We start from the raw sequence: 13,857 nt of genomic DNA on the forward strand, positions 1-13,857 counted from the left end.
CTATAAATATAAGGCACAATGAATCAAAATCAAGAGGACACTTCAGCTGTTCCTGTTTTGTCACATGTATGCTGAATTACTCACCGTAAAGCAGATAGGCCTCTATACTGTCTTCAAGCAAAGGCAATATTGCTTACTTTCCTTGAGGTAGTATAGTACGTATGGCAAGGCAATGCAAGTTCAGTATTTTATTACCACTAACACATGAGAATACGACTCTATATTCATTTGTAATTTTACTCTAACATACTGGACACTATTTTGAATTGTGGAAAATTTCTCCAATTAAGTGATCTTAGTCATTCATATTGAAATTGACTGATGAATGAAAATAAATTACAGAATTTAAAGAAAGAAAAATCTAGAATTATTTTCATACTTTTTTTTTTTTTTTGGCACCAGGGATCAAACTTGGGACCTTGAGCTTGCAAGGCAGGCAGCAGAACCACTGAGCTAAATGCCCGACCCTATTTTCACACTGTTAAAATGAAAAAGAAAAATATGAACTCGACACAAAATGAAGTTAAATTAAAGGGCACTCTCTGCATCTTTTGCTATTATTTATCTCCCTGGAAACTATTTGTTCATCTCACACTCATTTATGACTTCAACAGTAGGCTTTAAGTAGCCTTTAAGCAAAGGTTGGACTCATTCTAGAGTCCATAATAATAATACGGCCCATAAATTCCATAATAACCTTTACTCTCCAAGCAAGAATTGTCCTGTGAAGCATTTAGGATTTTCTGAAATCCTAAATAAAGTATCTGCCACAGGTTCTTATATTTTGAGAATTTTCACAAGGCTTCTCAAATCTGTTATGTCTTGACTCAGGACTCATGTGGTATAGCACTTGTTCTAAATCACAAAACTCTTCAACAGCTCTTCCTTGTTCAGGGGCTAATATATAAACGGCGACTCCTCATGATCCAGACTATTATTTCCCTGCCCTTACCTCTCTAGGCATTCTCCCTTTAAGTTCCAAATATTTTAAATGACTGTGATTCCAACACTTGTCCCTATTACTTGAGGTTCCCTGGTCGTTCCATGGCTTTTTGTCCATAGAGACTGGACCATGAAGTGCTACGATCAAAGTTTCTAGGCTTAACTGGCTTTTATTCAAATCCTGATTACCAATTTCAGCCATATGTTTTAGTCAAATTGCCAATCCACTTAATCCTCAGTTTCTGTCCAGGCAAAACACAGGAGATAGATGTTGATATTGTGTTATCTTTCTATAGTTGCTACATAAAATGATAGGTGTAAATAGTTAGGATTAAATCTAACAGAGCAGGTGCAAAATATATGTATGGTTGGTGTTCCATATCAGCAGTTCTGTATCCACAGCTTCAACCAATAGCAGAGCACAGAAAAAACATTCATATCCATCAAAAAGGTACAGAGTATTTTTCCTTGCCTTTATTCACTAAACAACATGGTATAATAACCATTTACATAGCCTCTTTGTGGTATTAGAGATTATAAATAACCTAGGTATGATCTAACACATATGAGAGAATGCACATAGGTTATATGCAAATACTATGCCATTTTATACAAGGAATTTGAGCATCTGAAGATTTTTGTGTCTGCTGGAGTTATGGAACCAATTCCTCTCTTATTCCAAGGAATTACTATATTTTAAATTAGATAAGAAATTATGTCATTGAAAAAGTACAAGTGTAGAGTGAGAAGGTTTTATTTACCTAAAGTTTGAGTGCTCCATGTGGCATAAAATCCGTGACTTTGCATTGACTTGTCTGAGTTAAAAATCACCGTGAGCTGGTTGGAACCAGACTGTATTGTCCTGGGGTTTGAGTTTCCACAGTACTGTCCTATAATGGGTGACTCAGGGGAGCCACCATTCCTGACAGTGACCGAGTCCCACGCACAGGCTGAGTGAGTTTCAATATCAAAGTCACTGAATGTAAGCTGCAGAAGAGAAAAGAAAGACTGAGGCATTCTGAGCTGTAAATGAGTTTATCTACCTTGAGGGAGATAAAATCCTTACACATATTTGTATTTTGTGTTAATTCACATAATTCTGTGTTCCTATTTCTTCTTTATTCTCTTCTCCTCTCGACTCTTTTTCCTTATTAAAATCTCTCCCGAAAATCTAGAGAAGTGCTTTCTCTCCAGGTAGTGGAGTCATTCATGGGACTCCAGAAGTGCCCTGCTCTAGACTGCAGCTCAGACTGAGAACACGGATACACCTCTCTCCCGGACACGGCTTCGTCTTCTATGCACAGACTCTCCTAAACATGAACAACGTGGCATTTTTCAGAAATCACAGATGTGTAGACACCACGTGAGATACCTAGTGAGAGGATTTTAGGGAGGAACAATGATCTAGCTGCAGAATCAAAGCCTGCTCAAGTCACTTGCTTCGTAAACAGCTCCAGTCCCATGACAATCTTAGAAGTATTTTGTTGACTCGTAAGAACTCACAGTGATGGTGCGTCCTACTGGGGCTTCCACCAACCACGCACAGTGGGCTAGGCTTCTGTAAAAGCCAGGATAGTTGGGGCTTGTGATCACTCCAGCCTCTCCTGTCTGTATTCCACCACAATCTGAAATCAGATGTGTAACCCTCTAAATAAGGCAGAAGGAAAAACCCCACGAAGGCATAGTTGTATTTATAGTCACATACTTTATGATAAAATACAATGAATGAATAAAATAAAAAGTGAAATTAGGTGTAATAATATAAACAAAAGAATCTCAGATACTGTTAACTGAACAGAATTACTCAATGAATACAGCCTCAAGTACAAAGGGGAAGGAAGATTAACTGTATTATATATAATTGGACGTGTTGTGGAACTTACAGTAAGTGCACTAGTGACAGAGTAAATAACATTGCCTTTCTTGAAAAAAAACCTGGGCCAATGAAAATATAGACAAGCTTGAAGAAATGATCAGTGCCATAATCAAACACTGTCATTTGATAATAAGCACATACTCAAGAATCAAGTTATACATGACTATAATAAGTTGAAAAGATGATACATTTATAAAGCTTGAATGATCTTATGTGCAACGCACATAACACTGCTTCTTGAAGCCTGACTCTTTTCTTTCAATTTGACAAAACTAAACTGGAAAGGTGGTTGAGTGGGTAAATAAAATCCTCACTCCTTCAACCAGCCGTTTGGTTATAACACAAAGAAATGTTGGATAAAACTATAAACAAAACATATTTTGATTCATACTTAAACCCAATGGGAAAAATGGGGGGCTCTCCAAAATCTATCAGCAGTAAGTGCTGAAATTTGGAGGGGTCATCTCAAACAGGAAGTGTGGTGGTCTGGGAAAGTAAAGAACCAAGACGCGTGCCTGGGGGCTGGGGCCTGAGTTTCTGGTGACCAAGCAGGAAGATAAGATATGACTTTGGACTTCCAGAAAAGGAAGGGTGGGAACTGAGCCTTTTACACAAAGTTGAGAATTTAAAAAGGATGGCTTATTAGTGGAAAGGAACTGGAAAAATCTCTAATAACCAAGAGAATCAGCAAGGAGTAGTGCTACATATTTTGGGCTGAATTTTCAGGTATAAACTCTAAATGTCACAGATGTAAAGTTAATATGAAATATTAGCAAATAATAAGAGTGCGGTAATAAGAGTAAAACATAGGTCATGAGCAAGTACAGTTTATTCTGGCAGTGTAAGAACAGTTTGCTAAGAGAAAAACATTTCTAAAATATAAAAAGAAGAAAAACAAGATCATCTCAATAAATGAATAAAAATATTTGATAAAATATTGATAAAATCTTATACCTATTCCTAGTTTTTAAAAATTTTGTCATTAAGAATTAACTTTCTTTAATCTGAAAAAGGGTTTTTGAAATCTAAGAGGGACCAACATGTTTAATAATGTCATAGACATTCACATTAAGGTCATCATCTTTTCTATTTAATATTATAATAGCAGCCTTAGCAAGTGAAATAAGACAAGGGAAGAAAATGAAGTATTTACTTAAGGGCAGAAAAGAAAAAAAACTTTCATTTGCAAGGGAAATTATTACTTACATTGAAAAACCAAAAAAGAATTAAAGACAGAGTATTAAAACCAGTAAGAGTGTAACATGACCTCTAGAAGAAAGGTAAATGTATAAAAATTACAAAATTCTTAGCTATCAACAATAAATTATTAAAATGTAATTTGGAAAAATCTCATTGGCATTACCCAAAAAACTACTACCTCAAAACAAATCTCACAAAATATCTGTGATATCTTTCTGGAAAAGATTATAACAAGTTTAACTATGATTTTATTGCCGGAGCATGAGATTATAGTCTTACCTGTGAAGAAATACTCTGCGTGGAATCCTGTGTGTTCTTCACGTTCGTTCGTGACAAAGTGTATCCACACCTGAGGATAAGGTATTACCAGTGGCACTGTTGGCTTTGTAGGGCCACAATATCTCCCTAATAGGGGCCCTTCAGAATCATCTGACAAAATAATACACCAAACGCCATTACTTACATAGCTTTTGAAAAATACATTTAATGAATTCAATAAGAAAAAATAATAAGCATTGGAAAAGTCACAAAGCCTCTCTGTCTTTGTTAACTCCCAAAGAAAGTGGACTAATCCAAAAACCAAAACAAACAAAAAACCTAGGATGTTTTGTTATAGACATGTCTCCACTATAGGTGTTAATTCATTTCAGTTTGTGTTTTCATAATTACTTTAGCATAGCTAAGCAGAGATATAGCTAATTTTAAAAAACCCTTTTGGGTAGGCCTTTTTCAGGGAGTAAAATATGTAATGGTGGTAAAATATATCCTCAGGATAAAGGTGGTAATCACCTAAACTTTTAAGGGTTTCCTCACTGTATTCAATCAACGAAAATGAAGAGAATATCCAGCACTTGAGCCAAGAGTGGTCAGATTTGAGCTGAATGTGTTTTATGAAGATTGCTTTTCACAGAAATTTGATTAACATCTATAGAGCACCTAGACAGCTCACATCTATCTGCTATTTATTGTGTCAGATGAACATCACTGACTTATAAATCAATGAACTATAGTATCTTAACTGTTTCAAAATCTGAAGGAATAAAGAGAACATGGCATTCGACTGAGTGAAACTTTATATACAGCTGTTTTGCTTGATTCTATAAGCCATAGTTTTGAAGCAGGTAGAAGAGGTGGAAGTTTAACAGGTTTTCATAGAGAGCATTCTTAAACTACAAATCTCATTTCCCTCATAAGACCTTTCTAGACTCATCAACCTCAGAGAGTTAGGATGATTCTCTTGTTGAAGTCCTTGGTCTGTGAACGTAGATTGTATCACATTCTCCTACCACCGATTTCTATAACTGTCCAAGAACATCTCCACCAACTAACCAACCTTTTCTGCTTTCAGTTTCTTTTCTCTAAATTTTTGGATAAAGTAGAATTCAGCAAGTCGCTGATAGCACAGATTGTCTACAGTATTATTTTCCTCTATTTATGTATATATGTATTTATTAGGAAACAACCATGACATAGGGTCTAGTGCAAACACAAATCCACTCCACTAATGCTCTAGTGCATTTTTCCTCTGCTGGGAACAAATGGATTTAAGGTTTTGTTTCAGTAGTTCTTTTGGATCTTATGTACTTATACAGTGGCCATTAACTCCTTTGATTGTTTGTGGTCTTCAAGTGTATTAGCCAGATTTGGTTGCTGGAACAAAATACCTGACACCTGCAACTTAAAGGAGGAAAGCTTTATTTTGACCCCCTTGGACAAAGGCTACAGTGACTGGATGGTTAAGCATGGTGAAATAAGTCCTAGGGAACCAAATCCCAGTGAGGTCCTTTGAGTAGAAGCCCAGGGGCCCTGTTCAAAAATGAAAGGTTTATATTTTTGTACCCTGAGCCCATGCTAGGAGGGGTATTTCTGGTTCCTGAGATGCTATCAAGACAGCTTTCTCCTTCTCTTAGTTCACAGTACTTTGTTTTGTTACTGGTGCTAATCTCTTCAGCAACCACCCTCTTTTGGCCCCAAAATTATACATGTCTCCAAGTTTTTAAAAATCTTTCTGCTCTGCTCTTTGTTCCTTATTCTCACTACAAATCTGGCTAAAAGCAGCCAGCGATTCCCATGCCACAGCCTGGACACTGGGCTGCCTTGAAAATTCCTCTGCCAGATCAGTCTACTGCCTTTTAAACAGCTTCATACAATGTTGTAGGCCATAGACAAAATGTATACAAATTCTTTGCCAAAATGTAACACAAATGGCCTCTGATCCAATTCCTAGTGCAGCCCTCATTCTCAACTGACGCCTCATGAACCTGGTCTTTAGTCTCCCCATTTGTATCAGCATTCTGGTCTTCACTGACTGGAATCATCCATCAATCTTTGCTTACAGCACCTGTGGCTTTCTGTAGATTGCTTCTTGAAACTTTTCCAAACTCCTCCTGCAAGTCAGCACCAAAAGGTTTCTAAACCACTTGGTGAGGTATAGTCAAAGCAATGACCCCACTCCTCTGGCACCAATTTTTTGTATGAGTCAGATTTCAGTTGCTAGGAAAAAATATCTGACAATTCCAATTTAAAGGAGGAGAGATTTCTTTTGGCTCACAGTTTCAGAGGTTTGAGACTACGATTGGCTGGCTCCAAGGCAGGGATATCATGATAGCGGGGCACAGTGGAGAAAAGATGCTCACTTCATGGGGCTAGGAAACTGAGACTAGAAAGAGAGCCAGAGAGGAAGGGGCCAGAAACTAGTCTCCAAGGTCACACCTCCATGACACACCAAGAAACATTCAAAAGTGTGCTTTACTAATAATCCCCAAGGTGTCACTCAAGCCAATCAAGTTGACAATCAAAATTAACCATCACACCATGCATAAGAAGAATACTGTAAATAAATGAGAGAATGTGTTCTTTGATTGAACTCACCTGCTCGAAACTCAAGGACATCAGATTGACAATCTTGATGACTTTCAAGGGAGAAAGCCACAAAATTAATATAAATAGATGAATTTTCCCGATTTGGATTGCTGAGAGTCCATTCACAGTTTAGGTTTCTTGAGTAATTACTGACTCCATCATAACCAGGAGAAGTAAAGTTTCCTTCGGGGGCATTGGTAAGAAACCCACCACACACTAAGAAAACGAATGACCACAGAGAAATTAATGGTAAAATTTATGCTGTAACAGGAGATACCAATAATCCAAGAACAGAAATTAAAATAACAATAGCACAATTACTCTACTGATTTGTTTTTCTAGACACAGTCAGGGTTGTTGATAAAAGGCATGTAGACCATGGAAGAAATTTCTGTGGGTTGATGAAAGAAAGGCTGGCACAAATAAAGTGTGTTTATTTTCCTATTGGTTTAGTGTAGATGGCTGAGATGTGGCTGATAATCAGTACCTTTAAATTGTGCTTAATGTTCACTACTATTTAACAGAGAGGAGCACCTATATATATTGGTGGTAAGTCCCAATAACTTCTGATTAGCAATTCTCTACTTGATTCAAAAAATTAATTGGATCAAAGTATAACTGGGGTGCCAATGAATTTGCAATTTTATATGGTAATGAATGCCTCTTATACCAGTGAAATAACTTGAAGAGCTTTTTTAAAAATTCAATTCCACTCCTTCTAAATTTTAAAACCTTCACATAATAACACCAATCTAAAAGTCAGAGAATATTTATAAGCAGAGGTCACATCTTGCTCCCTTTTTCAGATTCTACATCAAATGCAAACCCTCCATTCATCTGCCGGAAATGTATATATGGATCGGTGACTAAGACAGTAAAATGTGTCTTTGGGACCAAGTTTACTTCTAAAAGGTAGACGGTATCTTCAACACAAAAGAACTGACCAAGGACTGTGGATTTCACTCAAATCCTAATGGCAGTGGAATTGTGCTAAATGCTCATTTAACAGTATTTTTTAAAAGGTTATAATTTACAACAGTAGTTTTCTTTCTGCATTAAAAAATCTTTTTTGTCAAGATTGGATTTCTGTTTGCTTATATCTGTTTGCTTCATGTTGAGGATTCTAGGCATAATTTTAGTGATCACCAAGGAGCAGATAGAAGGCTCTTCTGCTGATAGTGGTGCCTGTGGGCATGTGGAGTGTAGCTGATTAAAAGGGGGTGCGTTCCCAGCACCCTACATTACCTGCATCTTCACTGGATGTATAGGAAGCACTGAAGCCTCCATATGGCCGGGATCCATCCGTGAAAAACACGACTTTCATTGTGTTTCCTGAAGACTTTATCGCATTGCTTACATTTACGCTACTACACAGCTTCTCAAGCTGAGGGGAGTTACTTCTAATGCCATTGAATATCTGTTGGAAAAATAGTTTAACTTTTAGATATGCAGTTTGTCTTACAGAATATTCCCTAGAAGATGATATTCACAGCCCAGACTGGCTTCCATGTGAGGGAACCTTGGACTAAAACTAATTAGCAATGCAGGCTTCCATCCTAGTATCACAAGCCAATACATTACCCTGAACACATATAGTGGCCTTAGGGTCATTTTATTAAAATGAAAATATTGTAGAAATGCCCTCCTACCATGTGGAGACAGGTGAAAGACCACTCTACACTTTGCCAGTGGAAACCACAACCAAAATGTGAAGTCAGTGTGCGTGGTGCTTATACCATAGTTCACAGAGTTATTGAGGGGCAGTTTCCTTAATAATGCATTAGGACCTTTGATATTTGGGGGTAAAGGCATAAATGTTAGTCTCTGGTGGTTTAAAGTATGTAATGTTTCAAATATTTTAAAATACCTTAAAAATTAATTTACACATCAATCTCAATATAAATATAATGGTTCTTTCTTAGTTATGGATTCCAAAGATTCAATTTTCTTACTCATGTGACTTTTTAAAAAATGGATCAGAGTCTTATCGACTCCACAATATTAAATAATAACTCTAGTTGTTTACATAGTTACGACAATTGGCAAAGAATTTTTTTTTTTGCTGCTATATAAAACCAAGTGAATGTTTTAGGATGCCTGCTTTTCAGAGTTCAAAAAAGATACAGAAGAAGTAATTAAATAATAATTCATTGATTGAGTGATTGGTATTCCTGTTTTTAGAAAGCACATGAATGGCTCAGAATTAGAAATAATGACTCAGACTATGGCACTAAAAGCCCTGCAGAGGAAGAAGCACTGTACTGCAAAAGATGTAACCTTTTTAATTTACTATAATTGATTATTAAGTTTAGCTCTTTGGGGGCTTCTGCTTTAAAATTTCAAGACCAGACAAAAATTGTATATCACTTATTGAGCAGACACAAGGCCACTGCCTGCTAATCACCCATTCAGACTATCTTGGACATCAGCACAGCACGCTCCCAGGCATATACGGATGCCCTTTTCCAGATTGAGACCACTAGAATACAGAGATTTGCAATTTGTGGATGATCAAAGAACAAGGGATATTTGAAGTAGGCTTCAAACCCTGAAATGAAGTAGAAAGAACCAGAAAGGTGACAAACATTTCAGTCATACTGAAAACAAGAATGGGCAATACATACTCAGAATGAAAGGGGATTATAACCAACTCGAGGCCACTGAGACACGTTGCAAACCATGACCTGTGGCCTTCATCCCTGCCCGTGCTGCCCCTGGTGTAGAATCACAATGACTAAAACTTGGACAGTCGTCCTTCAATCACATGGACAGCTGCCTTGAGAAGCAACCAGAGCGCTATTCCCATTCTGGTCCTCTAATCCTTCTTGTGCTCAGAAACTACAACTCCCAGAAGATAACTGAGTAGAAGTAGACACGTGAGATTCAGGACATAGCATTTGTTATGAGCAAGAACAAAATCTGACACTATGTGGTGTAGCTTTTTGTTTTCTCTGTCTGAACAGAGGGAGACAGGCATCTGGGTTTGGAGGAATTTTAGGTTTGGTCCAGCTGGGAAAGGTTTTAGGTAAGCAGCCCCGCTCCATCTGCAGATCTTTAAAAGGGTTTGTTTCCTTCCTCTCTGCCTCTTTTCCTTCCTTCCTTCCTTCTTTCCTTTCTTCCTTCTTTCCCTCCTTCCTTCCTTTGTGGTAAGTGTTCAAGTAAATAGAAGGGAGCAAAAGGCAATCCACACACCCTATCTGGAGCAGAGGGCAGAGGAAAAAACAAACATAGAACATATACAAATATTTTAAAGAAAAGGAAAGTGGACTTCACACCAAAGACTCAGAAAGAAATTACTTTTGAAAATGACTCTTTGTTATAATTTTACCTCTCCAAAAGAAAAGACCTGAAGATATGACATTCATAGGTATCCCTAATTAAAGAGCCAAGCCCCACCCTCTGGTACTTTCTATGAAGCCCACAAGTTAACAGCTGCAGCGATGAATGCAGTGATCTCAATCAAGGTTTTCATACTTCATGCTTAACATGAATGAGCAGTCAATGATCATCAGAATCCAGAGAAAAGTCTAATATAAAAGGTAGAAGCCAGTAGATGTTAATAGGAGATAGGAATTTAAAGGAAAATGACTCCAAAAGAAGGGATATAAAATTTCAAAATGATAGTTAATATACTCACATGTATGAGTATATGTAACAGCTGAGTATGTACATTCAATAATGATGGCTAAAGAGGATAGTTTCAGGTATATGGGTTCTCAAAAACCTATCACCCACACTCATTTCCCTTGGGAGTTATAGGTGAATTTGCTCCACTGAAAAGAAATTAACCAAGACAAGGAAATGCATAGTGTTATAAAGTCATAATGTACAGGCATTGGAGATTAGTTGTGAATAAAATAAATGCTTGCCCTTGTGGAGTTTATATTCTAGTGGAAGGAACAGGCAATAGATAGATGAACAAATAAATACAAAGTGTGGGAGTTGGGGTGAAGTGCTGGGAAAATGAAGTGTTAAGAGATAGGCCAGGTGGGGTGGGTTTACTGTAGGGTACTTTGAGAAGACCTTGTGGGTCAAGATCCTTGGAGCAGAGACCTGAAGAAAGTGAAGACATGAACCAGGCAGCCATCAGGGAAGGAGCATTCCAGACAGATGCAAAAGTCAGTGTGAAGGCCCAGTGTGAGAGCATCTTACAACACTCAAGGAACAGAGGTCAGGATGCTGGACCTAGCCAGTGGGGGGCAGAGGGGGGGTTAAAATAAGACTGGATCTGGGTGTGGTTGCAAACACCTGAGATCCTAGCACTCTGGAAGGCTGAGGTAGGAGGATCACAAAATTTGAGTCCCACCTGGGCAATTTAGCAACTTAGCAAGATCCTGTCTAAAAATAGGTGTGTATGTGTGGGAGGCTGGAGATGCAGTTCAGTGAGAAGGCCTTGGGTTCAATTCCTGGGGGGGGGGGCGAGCGCGTGCGCAGAGAGGAGGGAGAGAGAATGGGAGCCCTCATCTGCTTAAGCATCTTCACCGTGGCTTGTTCTGTGACTCTGGTCTCCTTTAGCTGTGTGCTGCCTTGTGCTTCACTTTTCTCTGTGTACTCACTTTTGCCGTATGCAATGATCCCTTTTATCCTACCTGTGATCCTGATGTATGCAGTGACAGCGTACAGTCTCTTAAAGCAGGTTTTGTAATTACTTTGGCAGTTTATGGTGACTCTGTCCTATCAATAATGTTTGGAATTTGTCTGAGACATAGTAGCATAGATGGCACTATTCTGACCTAGTTTTCTGGCGATGATTTATGGGTCCATAGGCTCCCTCAACATGGAGTGTAATATCACTGCCTGCACAGAACACTTACAATCACATGCTCGTTGCTGCAGGATGGATGAGCTTCCAGCCTCAGGTTGTTGAAAGTCAGGGTGGCCTGCCTGCCTTCCTGCACAGTGATTCTCCACTCGCAGACCCGGCCGTGAGGGTTTGGGTTCGGGTAGTTGGGTGAAGTAAATGTTCCAGTGGGGCCTTGTAGATCCCCACCACACTCTGAAAGGGGGTGGGGGAGAGCAGGAAAAATTCCAATCCATAAAATAATTCCTTTCATAGGGAAATTAATATTTACTTCTCCCCCTAGATGAAATGGTGGCCCTTATTTATCACCATATGTTTGTGAACGCTTTTAGAGACCATTGATATTTTCTTCTTATCTCTATTAACATTTAATCTTTGCTTTCATGGACAATACTCCACTAGGCAGCACTTTAATTATCCTTGTGGCCCAAGATATATGAAAGGCTATTACATACAGGGAATGTAAGAAGGCTAAAGTAATTATTCAGGTTCGCTAGACATGATCTTTATTTCACCTGTGTCTGGCAGAGAATTTGGGAATGTGAATTCTGAGTAACCCTGGCACCGAGGGGCTATTTTCTTAAGCTGGACATCACAGTACAATTCTCATCTCCATTGCATCTCTTCCTTTTGTAGCACTTATCACAGTGGGAATTTTTCACTCACTGGTGTGACTGGGATCAATGTCCACCTCTTCACTAACCATAAGGGCCAACAAGACAGGATTACATTTGGTTTTCCAAACGGTTATAACCTCAGTGCCCAGCATAGTGTTGTAGGCGATCAGTAATGGGGTTTTTTGAATGAACCAATGGACTCACCTGCCAGGCTGGATTCAAACCACAGCCTGAACCCTGGGGCAGTAAGTGAGTCATCCGTGACAAACCTGACAGAGGCAACATCGCTAGAGGTGTCTATGCTTTGAGGAATGGCATTTCCACAGTATCTACCCAGAAGACGTGCTGTGAGGATGGAAGAATATATTCATGTAATTGATTCACTACTTGCGTTGCGGCACAGTTACAAAGAAAATAATAAAAGACAACGCCCCGCCCGTGAAGAAATGGTATCCTCCGTCAAGAAAAGGAAAAAAATCATGAATAAAAGTTAACATATTCAAGTATATGAAGATGCGTTTCTAAAAACGCAACCAATTAGGAGAAGAGTGTCTCAGCACTCAGGAAGGCCCGCCTAACTGGTTCAGGCTTAACCTTAACCAGTTGGGTGGAGTCAGCAGTGACCAGTGTGAATCTCCTATTACCAGGGAATGTGCACCATCCTTTCCTCTCCCCATTAAACAAGGTCTCCACCCACTAACTGCATGTGGCAGCGAAGGGTCTCAACAGGAGGAAGACGCCCTTCTGTGACCTCCCAGAAGAGCTACAGAATGACACCCGGGCCTTGGGCATCCCTTGCGAAGCGGTAGCGTCCTGGGAGAGAACTGACGGAGCTTCTCCACAGACAGTAAACACACTTGGGTCTTTCTTGGAGATAAAGAAATTTCAGGCGCTGAGTAAGCACATGTGAACATAAACACCCCGATAGAGAGCAGATACTTTTCACTGACCAGGGATAAGGTTTTCCCAGATCTCCACAAAGTCTTTTTCACAGCCTGAGGAATTCTGAAGGTTAAAATCTTCAAAATGGATGGTGAGGTAGTGTCCTGGGAGGCCCTGGAGCTGCCACTGACAAAATAAATTATTTGGATATGGAAGCGTGGGGTAGCCAATGCTCTCAATGCTGCCACTTTGTCCCGTTACTGTTCCTCCACACTGGGCTGCAATAAACAGAAAGTATAATGTTCTATTGCAGACTTTGTTCTGATTAAACCAGAATGTTTGAAAGTATGAGAATATGAAGTTTTAATAATGCTGAACATGCTTGACAAGAACTTTCCTTATTATCTGAAATATACTGTTGATGAAAAGCGAGATCATACCAGTCCAGTCAATAACAGGAAAGGGAAGATGACTACTGAACGGTATATTCTGTAATGTCACATTAATTCTCCTGGGGTACTATAGGAGTGCTATTAGTTGCAAGTGTATTTCATTTCAAGAACTAACTGATAGGTTGATATGGGCTGCTTCGTGTCCTGGGCTGATTCTAAAGACTGTCCAAACTGAGCTACAAGCTCATCAGTGATGCCTGCCATTTGTAGTTTATCAAATAAACA

At 38.9% G+C, this 13,857-nt stretch overlaps 1 protein-coding gene across 1 annotated transcript in view; it reads right to left on the minus strand.

The window, feature by feature from the left end:
* Positions 1-13,857, minus strand: part of Cubn (cubilin) — a 259,007-nt gene that overhangs the window by 60,250 nt on the left and 184,900 nt on the right. Inside the window, exons 46-53 of the mRNA XM_004859974.4 lie at positions 13,249-13,458; positions 12,503-12,643; positions 11,695-11,876; positions 8,126-8,297; positions 6,890-7,096; positions 4,298-4,447; positions 2,446-2,567; positions 1,704-1,929 (exon numbers count right to left, since the gene is read on the minus strand). Of these exons, the coding sequence (XP_004860031.1) occupies positions 1,704-1,929; positions 2,446-2,567; positions 4,298-4,447; positions 6,890-7,096; positions 8,126-8,297; positions 11,695-11,876; positions 12,503-12,643; positions 13,249-13,458 (1,410 nt within the window). The remainder of the gene's footprint in view (positions 1-1,703; positions 1,930-2,445; positions 2,568-4,297; positions 4,448-6,889; positions 7,097-8,125; positions 8,298-11,694; positions 11,877-12,502; positions 12,644-13,248; positions 13,459-13,857) is intronic.

Source organism: Heterocephalus glaber, unplaced genomic scaffold, assembly GCF_053883595.1.
Source record: "Heterocephalus glaber isolate CG9 unplaced genomic scaffold, H.glaber_assembly_v1.0 deba00000768, whole genome shotgun sequence".
In the NCBI taxonomy this organism is placed as follows: Eukaryota; Metazoa; Chordata; class Mammalia; order Rodentia; family Bathyergidae; genus Heterocephalus; species Heterocephalus glaber.